General features: G+C 48.1%; 1 protein-coding gene across 2 annotated transcripts in view; it reads right to left on the bottom strand.

The window, feature by feature from the left end:
• Positions 1–9,473, bottom strand: part of LOC146599369 (transcription cofactor HES-6-like) — a 36,812-nt gene extending 27,339 nt beyond the window's left edge. The window contains exons 1-4 of one of the 2 annotated variants that reach the window (XM_085298535.1): positions 9,215–9,473; positions 8,534–8,629; positions 8,337–8,415; positions 7,054–7,541 (exon numbers count right to left, since the gene is read on the bottom strand). In XM_085298535.1, the coding sequence (XP_085154661.1) occupies positions 7,096–7,541; positions 8,337–8,415; positions 8,534–8,629; positions 9,215–9,424 (831 nt within the window). In that variant the 5' untranslated portion in view covers positions 9,425–9,473 and the 3' untranslated portion in view covers positions 7,054–7,095. Of the gene's footprint in view, positions 1–7,053; positions 7,542–8,336; positions 8,416–8,533; positions 8,630–9,214 lie in introns of those variants that run through there. The other variant, XM_085298536.1, reaches the window with a different exon arrangement.
• Between the last annotated feature and the right edge of the window lie 8,309 nt (positions 9,474–17,782).

The following is a 17,782-nucleotide window of genomic DNA, read 5'->3' as shown; positions in this document are numbered from 1 at the left end:
GCTGCTGGCCCACTGCCTGCTGGCAGTGCTCTGGGAGTAGTGCTCAGAGCTGTGATGGGGGCTCTGCAGCTGTCAAGACAACAGCTGGAAGAGAAAGCAGCTCTTTCGGGGTTTTAGTGCCACACTGCAGCCTTTCTGCTTTCCTGCTCCTTCCTGCTCAATTGCAATTATCGTTCCTAATCACAGACTTCCCTAACGATTCACTAGTGCCCTGAGTAACCATGTGCCAGTGGGAGAGCAAGACGTTGGGGCAGACTTCCTGAAAAGGAAGAGATGATGAGCAGGGCAGAGCACTGCTCTCATACAGGGCATCTCATTTCAGCCTGCAGATCTGTTGGGGGGTGGAAATCAGGTCAAGTTGAGAGTAGTAGGAAGGCTGGGCCAGATGTTAACAATATTTCAAGGAAGGCTGCAGTGATAATGAGTACATTTATATGGAGGGACACTGAAGAGATGAGTGCTGGAGTTGGACAGTGGAGATGTGGTTCATATGATACTCAGCTGGAGAGGTGCTTTTGAAGTCCTGACTCATCTCTTTGATCTGGGCAATGCTTGGCATCTTACTAGTGCTTTTCATCTGGAGATCTCAAAGATGAATAGAATCATCACCCCCAAACAGGAGCTGGGAAAAAATTGAATGTGGAGAAAGCGAAAGTTGGAATTGGGCCCAGAAGAAAATAGGCTGTTGTGTGAGCCCATGCCTTAGCTCCTACCCCTCGTTATGCCACCGTAACTGCCTCTGCTCTGAAGGCAGTTGGCAACTGACACCAAATCGAAGCCTGTGGATGAGGGAAGCTGTATGAACAGACCTGGGTTTCCCTCTCATGTCTTGGGTCTGTATTGGAAAGCCCTCTGCTTATGGAACTTTCTGCCCCAAATGCGTTCACATCACTGAATTTTCACAGATAGGGGAGAAAAATGATTTGGATTGTGGCAGTGGTCTGGTAATGAGCGAGCGTTCATATGTGCAATGTAAAACTGTTGGGAGGGAGGGAAATGTGGGGAGGTACTGTTCCCCCTTTCCCCAGAGAATTTGGACAGCAACATGTCTGGTTTGGAGAACCTGTCTGTCTAGATATTGCTTTAGTTGTGGCTAATGGTCTGGATGGTTCTTCTATCTGACCTATCAAAATAATATTTCAGCACTTCTCAGGAGTGCATGGGGTGATGTGATTGCTGTCCCTCCTGGACTGCTTGTTCCCACAGCCTCTTCAGTGGAAGATGGCATAGCTTGAAGTGTTTGGTTTTGTCCTTTAATACTCACGTACACTGAATGTTTATAGGGTAGGGCAGGGTAGGAGAGAGAAAAGAGAAGTTGTGTGGTTACTCCTGAGCTGTTACTCCCCCTGCCTGACCCACGACGGCTCCAGCTCCTGTTGCCCTTCCTCTGGGAGTTCCTCTGTCCCAAGGGGCTCAGCTAGAGCTCTCCTGACTCACGTCACTGTCCTATGAGACATCTGCTGTTCTGAATGGTATGGAAATGATTCTCTCTCCTCCTCAGTCTATAGGAGGTGGAAAGAAGCAGCTTGAGCAGTGTGGATGGTGTGATCCCATGGAGAGGCTGCTGAGGGAAAGCAAAGCTCAGCTGTGTTCAAGGTTTATGCTGCAGGCATTCTGGGGAACGTTACCCACTCCCTGGCATGATCCCTACTCCATCTACTGGCTTCCAGGAGTGGTCTTCCAGAGCCAATATCATGATTTTCCTCATCTTGTATTTTTGTGGTCACATACAGCTTGCTTCTAGTTCTATTTTTTCAGTTGAAAAACATTTTCACTGTAGCACCCTGGAGCAAGGAGTGAGGGACGTGCAGAGGCAGTACTTCCAGCAGGCTTTGCTTCATTCCCACCAGCAGCCATGAGAAATGATGCTCATTGCACAAAAGATACGAATTCCACCTCCTTAAGGGAATGCATCTCTCCTGGCGTGCGCTGGGATTTAACGGCCGCTAGGAAAACAAAGCTAAGATCTTAGCTAAAGCTGGGGGGAGCTGGTAGTACGCTACCTCAGAGGGGTCAGTGATCCTGGGGCTGCGACAGATGGCCTCTTCCTGGGCCCTCTGGTTAATCCCATTAGGGGGTTGTGCAAAGCACATCTGCTGGTGGAGAGGCTGCAAGACAGGAGGGTCCCAGCAAAGCCTGTAAAGGAGGCCAAAGTGGAAGCCAGGCCAGGACTTTGGAAATGCCTGTGTGGTTTATATAAAGCCTTATTTCATAGAGCTGATTAAATCCTGTGCTTTTAAAGACACAGAGTGTGCTGAGAGCCTGAGAGATGCCATAAAAGTCTGTATCATAAAGAATAAAAGTGGAAAGGCAAGCTCTCTGTTAGATTACCATGAAAGGCAGTAAAATGGCTCTTTATAGCAAGGGACAGCGTTTATAAAGGGGTAACAAGATCAGCCACTCCATTTCTCCTCTCTGCAAACAGTTTTACAACTGTATTCTTAGGCCTGTAGAGAAAGTTTGTGGGCTGCAGGTAACGATGCAAAGAGGCATCATTACAATGATTTGAGTGAGAAGTCATTCTATGATGCTTTTAAATACCAAAGGGGCCTCCTTGTTTGACTTTTGTTGCATGGGCAAATTGGGGGATGGGGGTGCTGGGCAGGGAAATAAGGAAGAAGGAAAGGATTTTAGGAAGATACTAGCAAAGAAAGGGATAACTTGGCAGTGGTTTCTTCTTCCTTCCTTTTACCCCAGGTTTTCTCTTGGAGGTGAGTCCCCGGGTGTCCTCCTGTTCCCTCCCTCCAGAAGGAGAACCTTTTCACCAGGGCAGCAGCGCAGGCAGCAGAGCCATTCCCTAAGGGGCTGCTTTGACCCTGCCTGCATTCCCCTGGCCACCCCAAGGAGGGGGCACTGTTCCTAACCATCCTGGGGAGGCATTTGCTCTTTAGCAAAGCAGATGGGCAGTTCTCCAGCCCCAAAGATCACTTCGAGCTGTTGTAGGGGTCCAGATTTCTCCATTATGGTGAATGCGGGGTTGAGTGTAGACATCTATTTTGTTGTTGTATTAGCTATGGAAATCTTGATGAAAACATTTCAATGTGCTTTTTAACTCCAAATGTGCAGAGGGATTTGTGACATCTACTACAAGGACCGTAGGAGAGTCTCAGAAATTAACTGAGTTGCTAGGCTCTGGCAAGTCTGTGATCTAGTAGTGTGTCAGGCAGCAAACTACGCTCTTACTACGGCTACAATTTATAAATGAGATCTTAGCAGTACGGATCCAGGGCTGGCTTCAGCTTCTGCTGTGTTATTTGTGAGTGTGAAAAATGTGGCAGCCTTTGGGTTAGGTTCTCGGCACAACATTACTTCTCATGAGCTGAAAATACAGTATGTCTCTGTTAAGGAAGGAGTGTGTACACTGGAAGCAGTGAGATAAAGACACACATATAAAGGGAAACTGAAGTCTTTGGTGTTCTATTGTTGGGCTTGTTTTCACTTTCCTCCCTGCAGGAGCACTTTACTAGCTAGTTACAGACACTCCTAACCATGACTGTACGGTTAAAATCAGGCTGAAAATGTTTTGCCCCAGAACTGCTTTTGTGTGGGATGTTGCAAGGTTGCTCCCATGTAAGTGCTGGGAGTTAGAAGTCCCTTTGTGGGTCTGGAGAGGTCAGATCAGCAATGTGGGGTTTAGCCTTTGCCGGGGTGAGTGCACAATGAAGAGGTCAGCTGAAAACTTGGCTCTTGTTCCTTTCTTAAGCAGAGCTCTCGACCTCCTTGGGTAACAATCTGCAAGGTCTCAACATTATGCTTGGTCTGTTAAAGTGGTTTGGCCTGGCTGTTCTGGGTAGCTGTGGGACCGTGTGTGGCTCCAAAGTCGTCAGCTTTGCAGCCCTTGAGGGTTGTGGGTTTGGGGAGAAGACAGCATGCCAGGAACTGGACAGAGCCGTAAGTTCTGTGTTATACTGATGAATCCCTTTAGCTTTCTTATCTGGGAAAGGATTCAGCCTCTTTCCTGAGAAATAAGTGGGAGTTCTGCTGCTGGTTTCAATGAGAGCTGGACTGGGATTGCAGTTTATACAGTTGGAGTTGCTATGCACATGTGTATTTTGGCACTTGCTTGATTTTTGTCCTTCAGTGAAGTGACTATAAGCTTAACCTTTTGTGCATGTGTCTGGACTCTAGTCTGTGAGCTGAATCTGAAGCTTTGATGTGAGACCCTCTGGATCCAACCTTGCAGCCCAACCTTGTGGGTGGAACAGCGGCAGGGGACAAATAAAGCACAAGTCTGCAAGAGGCTGTCTCAACTCTGCGTGCACTGCATGTGCCAGGTGAGGTTTTGAATGATCTGGTGACTATTAGCAAACAGGTCTGTCTGGCTGTACCCATATTAAGGAACCTGGTCTGGGTGCTTGTCTTGGCCATTTCCAGCCTGTAGAAGGTTAAGGCCTGGGTGTGCAGCAGATCCACTGTCTGCACCTCTAAATCCATCCCTGCTGCCTTGGGCATGTAGTCCCAGATGGGAATTTGTTGTGCAATCTGGAAGGTGCCTAATCTGGGTGCTTGGGACCGAGCCCTGGGTTGCGTTGCGGCACACTCAGCAGCAAAGAGAGACAGCTCCAGGAGCTTGGTGCAGATGGTAGGTCCAGCTGCAGCTACCAACGGCTGTTGTATCCAGGCAGCACGCGCAGTGGTGCAGCTCTGAATGCTGTCTAATTAGGGCAGGGCTACATTTATTCTGAATTAGGCAGCCAGTTGGGAGGCAATGATCTTGTTAAAGGATACGTCAGATTAGATGTGAGCCCCAGCGCTCTGCAGTCGCTGCCAGCAGTGGGGACAGTGGAACCGCTAGGGGAAGCAAGAGCAGATGCTCCCTTCTCCAAGCAGGTTTCCTTGCACGCTGGTGACTAACACCCCAGGCCTGTCCACGCAGGTGGTTGTGCAGCAGCACTCCCACTCATGCTACGTTTGCTTGTAAAGTCGCATCCCCCAGCCACTTACTTCCCCTGCACCTCCCTTCATCCCAGCGGATCAGATGGTGGGACCTGACAGCATTTTTGGGTTTTCAGTGGAGAAAAGGCCGTGTTGAAGAGTGAAATAATGTTGCTCTTGTACAGTTCTGGTTGCATCTGAAGCAAATACAGAATTCCTTTGTCAAGCACAAGTGATAACTGACGTTATGTACACAAATTGTCACAAATGATCTGTCTTTTTGAAGAACTGTTTTATTTACTATAAATAAGTGACTTGTATTAGTTCCTGGAGGGATTCTGCCTGTGTGACCTAGGTTTTATACTTAGATATGTGAGAGATCATTTAAAAGGGTGTCATCAATTTGAAATTAAGACAGTGAAAAAATAGTGTCTTACACTGAAACTGTTTCTGGAGATTCTTGGCAGAGTTTTGCAGTCTCACTTCCTATTTTTAAATCTTTCACCAGCTGCTATGTGTTTTTCCCTAAACTCAGCAATATGTGTGATATTAAGCTGCAAACATCTTTAATGTCTTCTCAGTTGTGGGATTTTTGAGTTTTAGTTCCCTTTGCCCAAGTGTTTTCACTGACAGAATAGTCTGCATTTTTGCTGCTCTTTGCATAGACTGCCTCCAGTCCCCACTGTGATCTGTATTTTGGTGGGAGGAAGACTTGCATGCATTTTCCATATCATTAGTCATTCTAGAGGTTCCTTTCAGTAAGAGTTTTGCTTCAATTTGGGGAAGCAATGACAAATTTTTCTGCCAGAGAGGCTGAGGTTGCTTGTGTAGGACACAAGTCTATCTTTCAAGAGCTGCTTTGCTGCCTGGCAGGGCTCTTGGAGGTTGTGCCCTGCCTCTTGGCAAAGCTCCCTCTTTCATGTCAGCCAGTTGTTACTCCTGCCACCCTTATGCTGCTCCTTCTAATGGCTTTTCAGAAGTGCGGGATGAAAGGGAGAGCTTCACAAAAGATGCCAAAACCAGAGGTGACGATTTTCACTGTTTCAACACATCATCAAATAGATTGCGCTGCATAATTAGTCCCTCTGAACTGGGGGCCTGTTAATTAGTATGCAGAGTGTTTGTTTAAGGGAGCCTTGCTCTTTTCTTTCAACTGTGAAGAACTTTCAACTGCCTTTGAGTTGAAAAACTGTGACCAGATGTTGCCAACAAGTTGAGCAGATTTGTCCCAATCCTGTTAGTACAATTTGTAGGGAATCTTACCTTCTATCTGAGCTTCCCTTACAATTAAAACCTAAAGTATTTGGCCAGGTTGGTAAGCCTAGCTTCTGACTTCCTTCGTAACTTGAAATGTTACTGTGCTCCAGGTGATTCTGTGTGTGTGTCAACGCTGCTTTTTCTGCAAAGTGTCAGGAGCAAATAATGAAAAATCTTTGAACTGCTAAGGAAGAATCATTTGTGAAAGAAGAAACAAAAGCAGATCCCCAAGTACTGTTTATTCAGAGCAGATAGGACAAAGCTGGAAAAAAGTCAGCTGCGGTCTTCCAAAAGATTATTTATAATTTTTAGTTAGATAAACAAAAATCTCTAAATGTAACTATAACATATGTTTACACCTAGCTCACTATTTGAACAATAAAGCCAACATGTTTACGTGGTTAGGAACAGCACAGCTAGAGTAAGCACTACAGAGAACACCAAATATATCTGAACCTAAAATGTCTAAACAGAGCCTCTCCCTTTCTCTCTTCCTTCTAATCATTGCAGCATTCTTACAGGAATTAGAACTGAAATCTCCTATAGTTGAACAAGAATAATAATAAAAAGATGATTGGCCTTTTTCTCCTTTATCCAGCAAAGTAATCTCAGTGGCTTACATGAGATTGGAGAGGTAAGCTTGATGCAAGAGTGTGTTGTTTCTCATTGTCTTATATTTTTATTAAGAGGCCAATTATTTTAAGAACATAAAGTTATATAATTAATATACACTAAAGAGCATGAGAGGATTCTATACAATAATTTAGATGTATTAAATAAATACAAAATAATAGCAGCCTTCTACAATGCAGGCTACACGTAGGTTTACTTCGGCATGAAGTACCCTGGTCTTTAATACACCTACAGGAACAGACTTGTTCCTTAAGTGTTTTAAAGAGACATATCTATAAGATACATACTTAACGAGTGTCTAAGATTAGGAGAAACATTTTAAAGCACCTTTTACCACGGTCTCCACATATCTAATGACCCCATACTAGGGTTATTATGGGAAAAATTTGGCTGCAGGACCTGTCTGGGAGGTACAGTGTCTACCTGGCTGAAAACAGACATGGGTGGCAGCTGGAATGAATTTTTCAAAGCCTGTTTGTTCTCCACAAGGTAGAAGTGCTCCTGTGCTGGGTTTCTGCTGGGAGTGTTCCCCTTAGGGCTCAGTGGGGATTTTGGTGTCAAGGTAGGCTGCTGAGATGGGCTTGAAGACCTTAATGCTGTTTTGCAGGTGTCTTCACCAGACCTGGGTAAGGATTTCAGCAGGTGGTTTAACAATCGCGCACCGAGAGTCTTGTCCATCCACTCGCAGGTGAGGAGAAGGTTGTGAACCTCGTGCATGCACTGAATATATCCAGTGCTGTATCTCTGCTGGGCTTCAAGGCCCACTTTGGAGTCAGCTGTATCGAACAGGAGACAAGGAGTTGGTGAGTGGGTAAAAGCTGCACAGTGTGTTCTCACTTAAAAGCATTGAAAAGATTCCCATGTGCTTTGGCCCCTACAGGCTAGTCCTGGGTGATTTAATGGAGAAAGCTATCCCGGTGCATTGCTGAAAGCATTCTGTGGGGTCTGTGGGAGGTCAGTGCCCTGCTTCTGGGCGAGACAAAAACTCTGCACAATTGATGCAAATGAGAATGATCTTGGGGCCACAGCAGAGCGGGAGACAGGGCTCAAATGCCCTGATGGAATTTCCCAGCAGAGCAGGAATATCATGGAATAACCTCTGGGCGGCTTTGTAAAACACCTGAGACTGAGAAAATAACTAGGTAAGCCCCAGTTACTGGCTCCTGGAGAAGGTAGCTTGATTCTTCTACTAATTTAATCTTTATTTAGCTCAGTTGGGCTTTATTATAATGTTAATCACTTGCAAGGTTCAGGAAGAAGGTCATGCAGGGAGAGAGCTGCCCAGCTCCCTCCCTGCCAGCCAGGCAGCCGATGGGGCTGCTTATGAACAAGCAGTGCAAAACCAGAACAAAAGGAGAAACCAGCACTGGAAAACTCTTGTGGGTTAAGAAGTGTTCAGCTCCATCTCCCCATCTAGTGGTGAAAGCAAAGTCCAGGCCAGTCAACAGGTTTGAAAGATGCTTTTGCCAAACTGTTGCCGGATTAAAAATGCAGCACGCTCTGCTCTGCTGGCACCCTCCTGCTGTAACCCTGAGCTGAACCCAAAGGGGCTGAAGGAAAGGTGCACTCACCCATGAGCTTGCTGTTTTGGATGTTCTGAAGATGCTTTACCGTCATTTCGAGGATGTCTGCTTTCTCAAGCTTGGACTGCTGATAAAGGAAGAATTCGGTAGTTGAGAGACAGTGTAGTGTGGGACAATTTCTCAAAGGGGGGGGGGAAATCTACCACCAGCAAAAGGGTGAAAGTTGTGTAAAAATGAACGCTTACATCCAGATGAAATGCGCCAACAACAGTCTCCTTCAGCTGATCTAAGCAGTTGTTAATCCTTTCCCTTCGCTTCCGCTCAATGAGAGGTTTCCTTAACTGGCAAGGCGATAGTGGATAGAAAAAGAAAAAAAGAGGGAAAAGAGAGAGGAGGAGGAGGAAGTGCAGAGATTTTATTTTATTTTATTTTTCTCTACGCTACAGCTCAGTGGAGGTAGCATTGAACCCTGCTGGCTTCACTGAAGCAGAATGCAGCCTGGGGTCCCACATCCTTGAGTGAAGGCGGTGTGGGGTAATGGGATGGACACTCCACAGCAGCAAGCTACTGCAGCAGGATGGAGAACGGCCCATCTCTGCATCGGTAATACTCTGTTTCTTAGATCATATTAGGTCTTAATTCTTTCACCTCAACTTGCCTTAATCGGAGTTTCCCCAGCTCAAATCAAGAGATTCGCCTTTCCAAGACAGAGAAAGGAAGCGGAAAAAACACCCACGTGGGTTATACTTGGAGAAAACATCTTGATAATGAAAGGAAAAAATTGCTCCGTTTCTCTTTCCTAGAAGCACTGCCTGTGGTCGCGGCACGGTATCAGTAAAAGTGCCCAGCGCCAGCACCCGCGTTACGGGATTCCCGCTCTGCGCGCGTGTCCCTGGCTGGGTGAACCCACCTGGAGCGGGACCTACCTTCCTTTCCTCCTTGGAGCTGGAGAGTTTCTGCACGCCGCTGGCCATGGCTGTGGCAGTCATTGTAATCCAGCCTGTGCGCTCCGAATTGCTGGGAGGCAGGGGACGCACGGAGGAGACCCTTCCTTCCGCACTAGGTCGCTCCCTTTCCTGATGGGTGCTTTGCTTCCCCTCTGCTCCTCTGCTGTATTTATAACCCCAAATTAGCATGTGAAAGAGAGCTTTCCTTGGCTGGACTCCTTTTCCCACACGAGGGGTCGAGCCCAGAGGTTTGTGGCCATCAATCAAAGCTGACAGGTCACTGCTTCTTTTCAACGACCACGTCGGCCCCCCCAACCGGCGACAGATGTCCAGCCTCCAAAGCTTTGCTTTGTAGGGATCTTTTGTTAGGGAAGAAGGGAAGCAAAACCGGGGCGCGCGGAGCAGCTTGCATGGCTCCTTGCTCAATTTGCACAGATTCCCAGGGAGCGAAACAATAGCCGGGAACCAGTTGAGTTACACCTGGGAAACTGTCTTCTATGCATCTTTTTTTCCCCTTTATCTCCTTGAGCTGCTGTCTCTTTTTACCTGCTAACCTGAGCCCCAGTCATTTTAAATCTTTGAAGTCAAGGGCAGCCTCTTAGTGTAATAATAGAGTACTGGATCTAGTAGTTCCTACTCCCAGGAATTATTATGACAAGGTAATGATGATCAATTAAAAACTGTTGACAGCAGACACTTATAGAAACATTACTTCCATCGCAGAAATCCTCTAGGGAAAATGCTGCAGAATTTTATTTACCTGTTGAGAGTCTGAGGAGTTCTGTATGCCCCTAAATGTAGGAAATATGCAGCTCTTAGCTTTTTAACTGCTGTGTAGGCTTTAATACTAAAATTACAGACAATTTCAGATGCAAAAACACCTAGAGGTGAATTCAGTCTTGTTAATTCTATTTTTTTTTTTGCATGAGTGTTTACTCCCCTTCCCCTTGTGTCCCACCCCCCAATCATGCTGCAAATATTTTTGGGTGGTTTTCAGGGGAAGAGTGTTTTTGTTTTTATTTTTTCGATGAGCTTGTTTTTCATCCAATGAAATGCTAGTGCAAAAGCACATGGGCCTCTAAAGGAGACTTGGTGCAGGATGAGAATGTACTTTTATGTTTCCTCACTTCTAAGTCTTAAGGGGAAGGCATTTTTGATGACTGCTTTTGCTTTCTGACAGTTGCTTTGCTAATGAGCAGGATTTGGCAGTGTCCTGTAGAGTCACACAAGTGAAGCCCTTTATGGTGGTGTTGAATGTGTCACCTTATTTAAATGGACAGGAAGAGGTTGCGGTGATTCAGAACCAAAAGCTACCCCAATCGACTGTTGGGATTTCCCATCACCCTGCATAACTCTGCAGCTGCAGATCCTTTACTCCACCCCTTCCACTGTGGGTGGTGATGTACCTCAGGAATAAAAGCTAGGACATTGCGTCCCTTGCTTAAACACTGTGTGGGTGTATATTTGTATGTACGTAAATGCAAGCGTATTTACTGCATGTTTGTATGTGCTGCTGCCTGTGCTTATAATGAAAACGTGTCCCCAGACATGGTATCTTGTAAGCAGAGGTTGTTTGTCAGTCGCATGCAGAGGTTGAATGCAATTGCCCAGTGTTAGAGCACCCTGCTTGGCTAAGGCCCACGAGGGAGGGCCTGAGATGGGCTGGTGTGTTTGTTGCCCAGCAGAAGGAGGATTTGAGAGGAGAAGGTTGATACTTTGTCCTTAGTGTCAAGTAAAGGTGATGCAGCAAGAGGCCAAGGGTGGGCCCATCATATCCGATGTGCCCCCTGAATAGAAAATGAAAGGGTGTTCTGCTGTCCTGTGTGAGAGCCCTTCAGTTCTGTCAACCCCAAGTGCTCAAAATTGGAGAGTCCTTTGTTCTCGAGTTTTTTTTTTTTCAACCCCACAGGGGATTTAGAAGCTTGCCTATCTTCAGGAAACATGTGGCTGAGACATCCATATAGCCTCATGACTGCAGCAGCTGGGACTTAAAGTCGTCAAATGGGTTGAGAAAGGGCTCCGACTTGTGAGTTGGTAGCACAGGGCTTGGGCATGGGGAGCGAAATTAATTCCGAAGTCTGGGGAATTGTCTAGTGTGTTTAAGACCTGGAGGCTCCTGCTTCTGCCTGTGACCTGGCTACATGGCTTCTAACCAGGTTTAGCTTGGCTGGTGGGGAAGAGAAGAAATGGCCCCCCACAACACCATCACCCTCTGTGGAGAGAGGCACATGTCCAAAGTGGTCAGAGCAGCAAGGAGAAGCCCAAGGCCACCTGTGCTCCCATCCCTGCTGAGCACTGAAGGGGTGTCAACAAATACAGAATTGCCTAAGAGCTCTGAAAAACACATCAAATTGTACCAGAAGGAGGCAGGGGCTCTCCCACAAACTCATCTGTTCTCCTTCAAGGAGGTTTCTGTCTAGTGTTCCTTGGCTGAGCATGGGACTGTGGTGGCCTGTGTCCCCTGTTTGTGGCCCACGGGCTCATCAGCACCACTGGAAAGATCTCTGGTGGCTGTGGTGGTGGCACCTAGTTCCTTGTCCTCCCGTTCTTCCTTGGCCTGGACCCCTCTCCCCCCCCCCCCCCCCAGTTTTCTTGCCTTGAGACATGTTGCTGAGAGGAATCACTAGCCTCTTGTATGGATGTTTCTGGTTCCTGGGAGAAGGAGATGCTCTGCAAGAAGGTCACCCAGAGGTTTCCTCTGCAGAGTTGCCCTTTGTGTACTGAAGGGAGGGGGTTTGACAGAGAAGGCAGCAGTGGAATAAGAAGCTGTAGGTTGTGTGTTCCCTCACATCTCCTTTCTTGACTCTCCCTCCCTCTCTGTGGTGCTTCTTGCCCTCAACCTTGATCCTGTGTGGCCTGCCTTCCTCTGAGGACCTTGTGCGAGGGGGTCTGCTGGTTTTGTAAAACAAGTGTGTTAGGGTGTTTTTGGTGGCAAGGGGTTGGGTTGGGCGAATGGGCCATGGGGGCAGCTCCTGGCCTCACTTGCCCGCAGCAGTGCAGCCCCAAACCTCGGAAGGGTGTGGGAGACTCCAAGGGGCCTGTTGCTTGTACTGGTCTTGCTTCTCTGGCTTTTACTCTCAGTGAGCACATTTCAAGGTTCATTTGTAAGACAGCATTTTGATGAAAAAGAGGAGCAGCTTTTGCTGTAAACAGTTATTTTACACCTCTCATTCAGGGCAAACCCCTTTATTTTCAAAGCCCGGGGTGTGTGCAGGCTGCAGAGTTGCCCTCCCTTTCAGGGGGAAACATGACATCTGTGCTCGGGATTGTGTGGACCGAACAGGCAAATGCAAATGACCACGTAGCATTAAAGGAGGCATTTTGCAAATTCCTGCTTTACTTTCACATTGCACACTGCCAGGTTTTACTGAAAAGAGGATTCTCCTTAGTAAACAAAGCCTCCATTTTTTTTTTCCTGGGCTTTCCAAAACAAGAAAGAGAAAGGAGTCAGTGCTGCTTGGAGTTTTCTCTTTTGCTATTTGTCTACGTTTCACACTCTGTAGAAAGAAAACAACTTTTAACATCTGTTGCTGCACTTTCTAAGATGGAAAGAAAGGGTCTTGAAAATGGGGAAAGTGTGGCAGATGTGGGCAGATTCCTTCCAACGCAGATGTCTTGCACTAAAAAAAGTTTCTTTAGGAATTTGTGGCCACAGCTCCTCTTTGACTTGGGACACGCGACTGCCTAGCGAATGAAGGGACGTGGGAAAACTCTATAGAACAAAAGAGCTTATTCAAACAAACCTGAGAGCCGTGAACAATCTAATAACCAGCAGAGAAATGGACAGCAACCCTATGAGCCATGCAAGGGATGGGGCTTAACCCTTTCCCTTTTCCCTTTTTCTCTTTTTCAGAGTGGGCTCTGTGCAGTAGAAATCTGCAGTAAGGTGCCTCCTGTCGTAAATGGGTCTAATTGCAGAGCAAATTTCCATGCCTGGGACAAGGCGTGAAGCTTGGTGTCACCACTGGAGCGCAGCAGTGCTCAGCGTGGTGCCTGTGGGCCAGGATGTGCAGGTCACCCATGGACCCACCGCGGTGGTTCCTGTGCGGTCACCACCACATGCTGACACCTTGCTTCTTGTGGAGCTGCTTGTGGTGGTGTTTTTGCAGTCTCTATTCAGGTATGAGTAATTTACTGAGAGACAAACATGGGGGCATTAGGCTCAGGCCTTTGGTGTGCTGGAGAAAAGGGAGAAAAAGCGAGGGTGTCTCTTGCATTAGGTAGCTGCATATGTTAGTCTGGGTGGCTGAAGTTTGTGATAATCTTAGTAATCTCCCTGTTCTGGCTTGCTCTGAGATGATCTCTAAGGCACAGAGCTGAGCAGAGACCACAAAGCACCTGTGTTCAGTGCTTTGCCCTGAGTTTTTCCATATCTAGTCCTGTTTTTTTCTCAGGTGCTGTCTGGGGCTGGTTTCCATATGAAGACTGCAGCTTCTCTCTCCTGACTGCCCAAGCTACACTGGGCAGAGGCCCAACAAGAATTTGTGCTGGTGTTATGGGACACCCCTGAGACCTAAAAAGGATCAGAAGCAAAAGGTGCCAGCGACTGCTGTGAAACCAGAAGCAGGTTCACGGAGTGCAGGTGGTACTTACGCAGTCCAGTTTGGAGAGTGTTTGCGGAGCGGAAGGAGCTGGGTTTCTCTGTGGCTGGGGAAGGATGTGTTTCCAGGCTGGAGAACAAGCAGGACTGGCTCCTAATTCCAGCTTCTGCTGTCTGTGCGGTGGGACACATCACTTCAGCTAAAGACTTTCTTTCTAGCGGTGCTAAGTGTTAACCCTGTCTCAGTCGATCTTCAATTTAGACTAACAGAGCAGGGGTCTGGCTTTAGATACTGTTTGAAAGTGTTGCCCTCAACTTCTCTTCCTTGGTGCTCTCAGGTGTGAAACTTGTTAAGTACTTAACATTAGTGTGATTACTTCAAAATGAAGTGATTTGATTTTTCTCTTAAACATATTTAGTCCCTAGGAGACCAGAGAGAGACAGTGATGCTTGCTGGGCTCCCATTCTATCTTTTGGGGTCTGTATTTGTGCTGGGTATTTGCTACAGAGGAGGGAGGCTGGCATAACCTGAACTTGTGGTGATAAAGGTCCTTTATTTCTTGCCCTGTTGGCATGGGTGTGAAAAAAGATACTTCTCTGCACCAGCCTCTTCTGTATTTGAAAATTGTTATCAAGTTTCCCCACTTCCTTTCCAGATTGAACAACCATATTTTCCCCATCTTTCCTTGCAGACCATGTGTTTTACAGACCTTTGATCATTCTTGTTCATTCCCTCTGGCCTGTTCCCAGATGACTGCTCTGAAATTCCCTGCCGGATTTACCTTTTAGGAAGGAGAGATCAAATCTAGGCCATTTTAGTAGGTGCTTCGACCTCCCGGTGTAAGTTCATTAACAGGCTAGAAACAGGGCTGCCTTGTGCAAAGCAGTGAAGAGTTAAACTGTGGCAGGCTGACGGGGAGGCACAGGTGGTGAGTTACATCTGCACTGCACAAGCCTTATTCTGTTTTAGAGCATAAAATCTGCCAAGGCAGTAAACACGCCCGTAAATCAGAGTTGTTAAATGCGCCTGAGCGCAGCCCGCCAGCGTGGCTTCTCGGTCACCGGGCTTGCGCCAGGGCGAGAGGGCTGCTTTGCAGCACCGGGCAGATCTAAGAATGATCGAATGAGCTGCTGCTGCAGACCGTGAGGTCCGTGGCGACCAGCAGCGGGGCACGTACGTACGTAGCGTGCCGTCTTCAAAGGCATGTTTGTGCTGTGGGACCTAGCATCCTTTGGGTGTTACTAGACTCTGAAGGAAGACGTTTTGGCTCCTTCCTACACTGCCTTTGGGCGTGTATCTGTGAAGATCCTCACGAGTGAAGATGATAAAACAATAGAGAGCTCACTGTTGGCAGGAGCGAGCAAGAGTCCTGGCCCATGGGATGTGCCAGTGGGCAGGCTGTCGGGTGGGTGGATGGGGCTCTGGTGGGCAAGGTGTACTTTTGTTTGATTTTTATTGAATCTGATTCATTAAACTGCCTCCATTCTTGGAGATGCAATAATGCAAATTTTGTGAAGTGAGAAGCAAAGTGTGGGTTCAGCCTCAGGAAAGTATCATGAGCTGTGGGGTCAGAGGCCACGGCTGGGGTAGCTGCTGTTTGGGGTATGGAGAACAAGGCAGCCCTGACCTGCAGCCTCAGAGCACCTTCTGGATCCTGCATTCCCTCCCTGGTGGACAGACTCCAGTTTTGTGTTGCTGTAAGCAAATGATCGTCAAGGAGAAGCTGTTTTTAAAGGGGCTGTCATAATGACTGTAAGGTTTTTAGTCGGGGGGGGGTCAGAAGTTTAGTTCTGGTTCAGATGTGGAAATTTAAAAAGGAAGGTTAGAACCCTTTATTAAAAGGCTTAAAGCTGTAGGTTTTTCAATGGCTGTAAATCACAAGCAGTCCATGCTGAAGTCCTGTGCTGCCCAAGAGATGGTTTGCCTTCAAAATGTCGCAGTGAGGGAAGGATGTGAAGGAGAGTGGTAGATGCCTGTGAGGTGACTGGACCTGCTGGCTCAGGAGGGACAGTCAGTGTCTGGGAGGTAGGATGAGTCCCAGGGCAGAGGCATGTAAACTGGTGCTGCTTGGAGATTAGTCACTGCTAGATTGCCCCAGAGGGGAAATAGGGTTACGTTTCCTGATTGACATGTTTGATAAGCTGTATCCACAGTATCCCCTCTCAAACTGGTGCAGCAGAGTTCTCCCATGGATCATGTGCTCTGCACCCTGGCCAGGCCAGGCCAGGGTTGGAGATGGACAGGGCAGAAAAAGGATTTACCTGTGTTAGAGGTGTGGAGAAGAGCATTTGCAGCCACTCAGTGTTGTAATGACAGCTGCCTGGGAGCACAGCCCGGGTGCAAGAGGCACCATCCAAGATGGGTAAAGGAGTGCTGAGTAGGGGAACTGACAGCACCATCCGAGTCACCCTGGGCAGATCCCTGAATGAGGTCAATGGCTGTCACTGCTGGCTTTGTGGACTGAGCCTTTGGGTGGGCCTGGGCTGGGGAGGGTTATCTGAATGGAAGGAGACAGACAGGAGAAAGCCTGAGGGGGGAGGCGACATCTCACACAGCAGCAGCAGCTGGGTTCTGCGAGGAGGATGTGGGGAAGCGTACAGGAAACCCTGCAGCCGGTGGCTTGCACGCTGGCAGGTCTTCACCTACCTGTGCCATGCAAAGTGTGGCAGGGATTTTGTGGCTTCAGCGGCAGGCAGCTTTTCCGAAGTAGGGGAAAGCTTGCTAGAGCCAGCTGCTCTAGCAAGAGTGTCAGGGCAGGGGGCCAGGGCACTATGTGCAGACCTGAGGCCTGCTGTTGGTCTCCTGTGGCTGCCAAAGTGAGCTTGCAAATACTGCCTGTTGCTCAAATGTGCATCTAAGCACCCAGTGGCTGAGCTGGGCTCCCCGCACGGCCCCCGAACGGCGCAGGGTGGAAGGACCGGGGCTGGTCCTGCCTGGTGAGGCATCAGAGCCCCCGTGATGTGTGTGCTGGGGGGAGCAGGAGCCTCGCTGCCTGTTGGTAATGGCTTGCTGGGGAAAGGCTGGTGGCAGGGGCACCCCTACGTGCAGTGGCCTTGTGGGGGGGATGTGGTGTTCATGCACATGACTGGATAGCAGAGATGAGCCTTGTTCAGGAAACTGGAGGGGAGCCATGCTACATGAACAAGGGTGCCAGGCCTGACAGAAGCTTCTCTGCAAGGTGTTGTGCCAGCAGACTTGTTTTTGCTGGGAAGCCCCATGAGGCACCCTGCCCTCACCATGCGGCCAAGCGCTGTCTTTTCTTGAAGTGAGCCATTAGGTCCCCTGAAGATGGGCTTAAGGTCTGTTGCAAACAAAACAGATCGTGACAGACTGGGTCAGAACGTAAGGGGTTAACGGTGTCCCCTGGCTTGAACCTTGCAGGTGCCTGGCTAGTTCTTTTCTTTTGCAGCAAACATGTTTGAAAATGCAGAAGTTCCTCTGCAAGACTCCACCTCCTACTGAAGTCCTGGGCTTTCTACCAGATGAAAGGACTTGAAATGCCTCTGTAGGCATAACAGAGCAAAAAGGTGTGCCCCAGCACTAGGAGTGCTGTACCTCTGTCACAACTTCTGCAACTAGTATTTCGAGGCTGGCTCTGCAGCCCTGAGGAGAGCTTGTGGGGGCATGCACTTCTCAGGACTCTGGGAACCTCTCTCTGTTAGAGGGCTGTGTCAGCTAAATTTTTAGAGATGACCTGGACAGATGTGGGGTGACACCATCTGTAGCAGATCACATTTTTGGCACATGGGTGAGAGGTGACAGGGTTTTGTGAAGGTATGGGGCTAGAAGAGAGTTGTGTGGAAAGAGAGAAAGAGGAAGAAGGAATCTGGGAGCTGCATGCTGCCCCCTCTGTCGCAAATCTACTACCTTGCCTTTTCTGGCTGTCTTTCCTTCTAGGTAGTAAGATTTTTGGCGGGGTAGGGTGGGGAAGAATTTGGATAGGCTCATGTCTACCTCAAACTGCAATAGGCCTTGGGACAAACTGAACACCAGACCATGTGCTTTG

Source organism: Rhea americana, unplaced genomic scaffold, assembly GCF_003343005.1.
Source record: "Rhea americana isolate MKP2758 unplaced genomic scaffold, rheAme1 scaffold_14, whole genome shotgun sequence".
NCBI classification, from domain to species: Eukaryota; Metazoa; Chordata; class Aves; order Rheiformes; family Rheidae; genus Rhea; species Rhea americana.
Note: the sequence above shows the minus strand (reverse complement) of the source record. Positions and strands in the feature narration are given on the sequence as shown.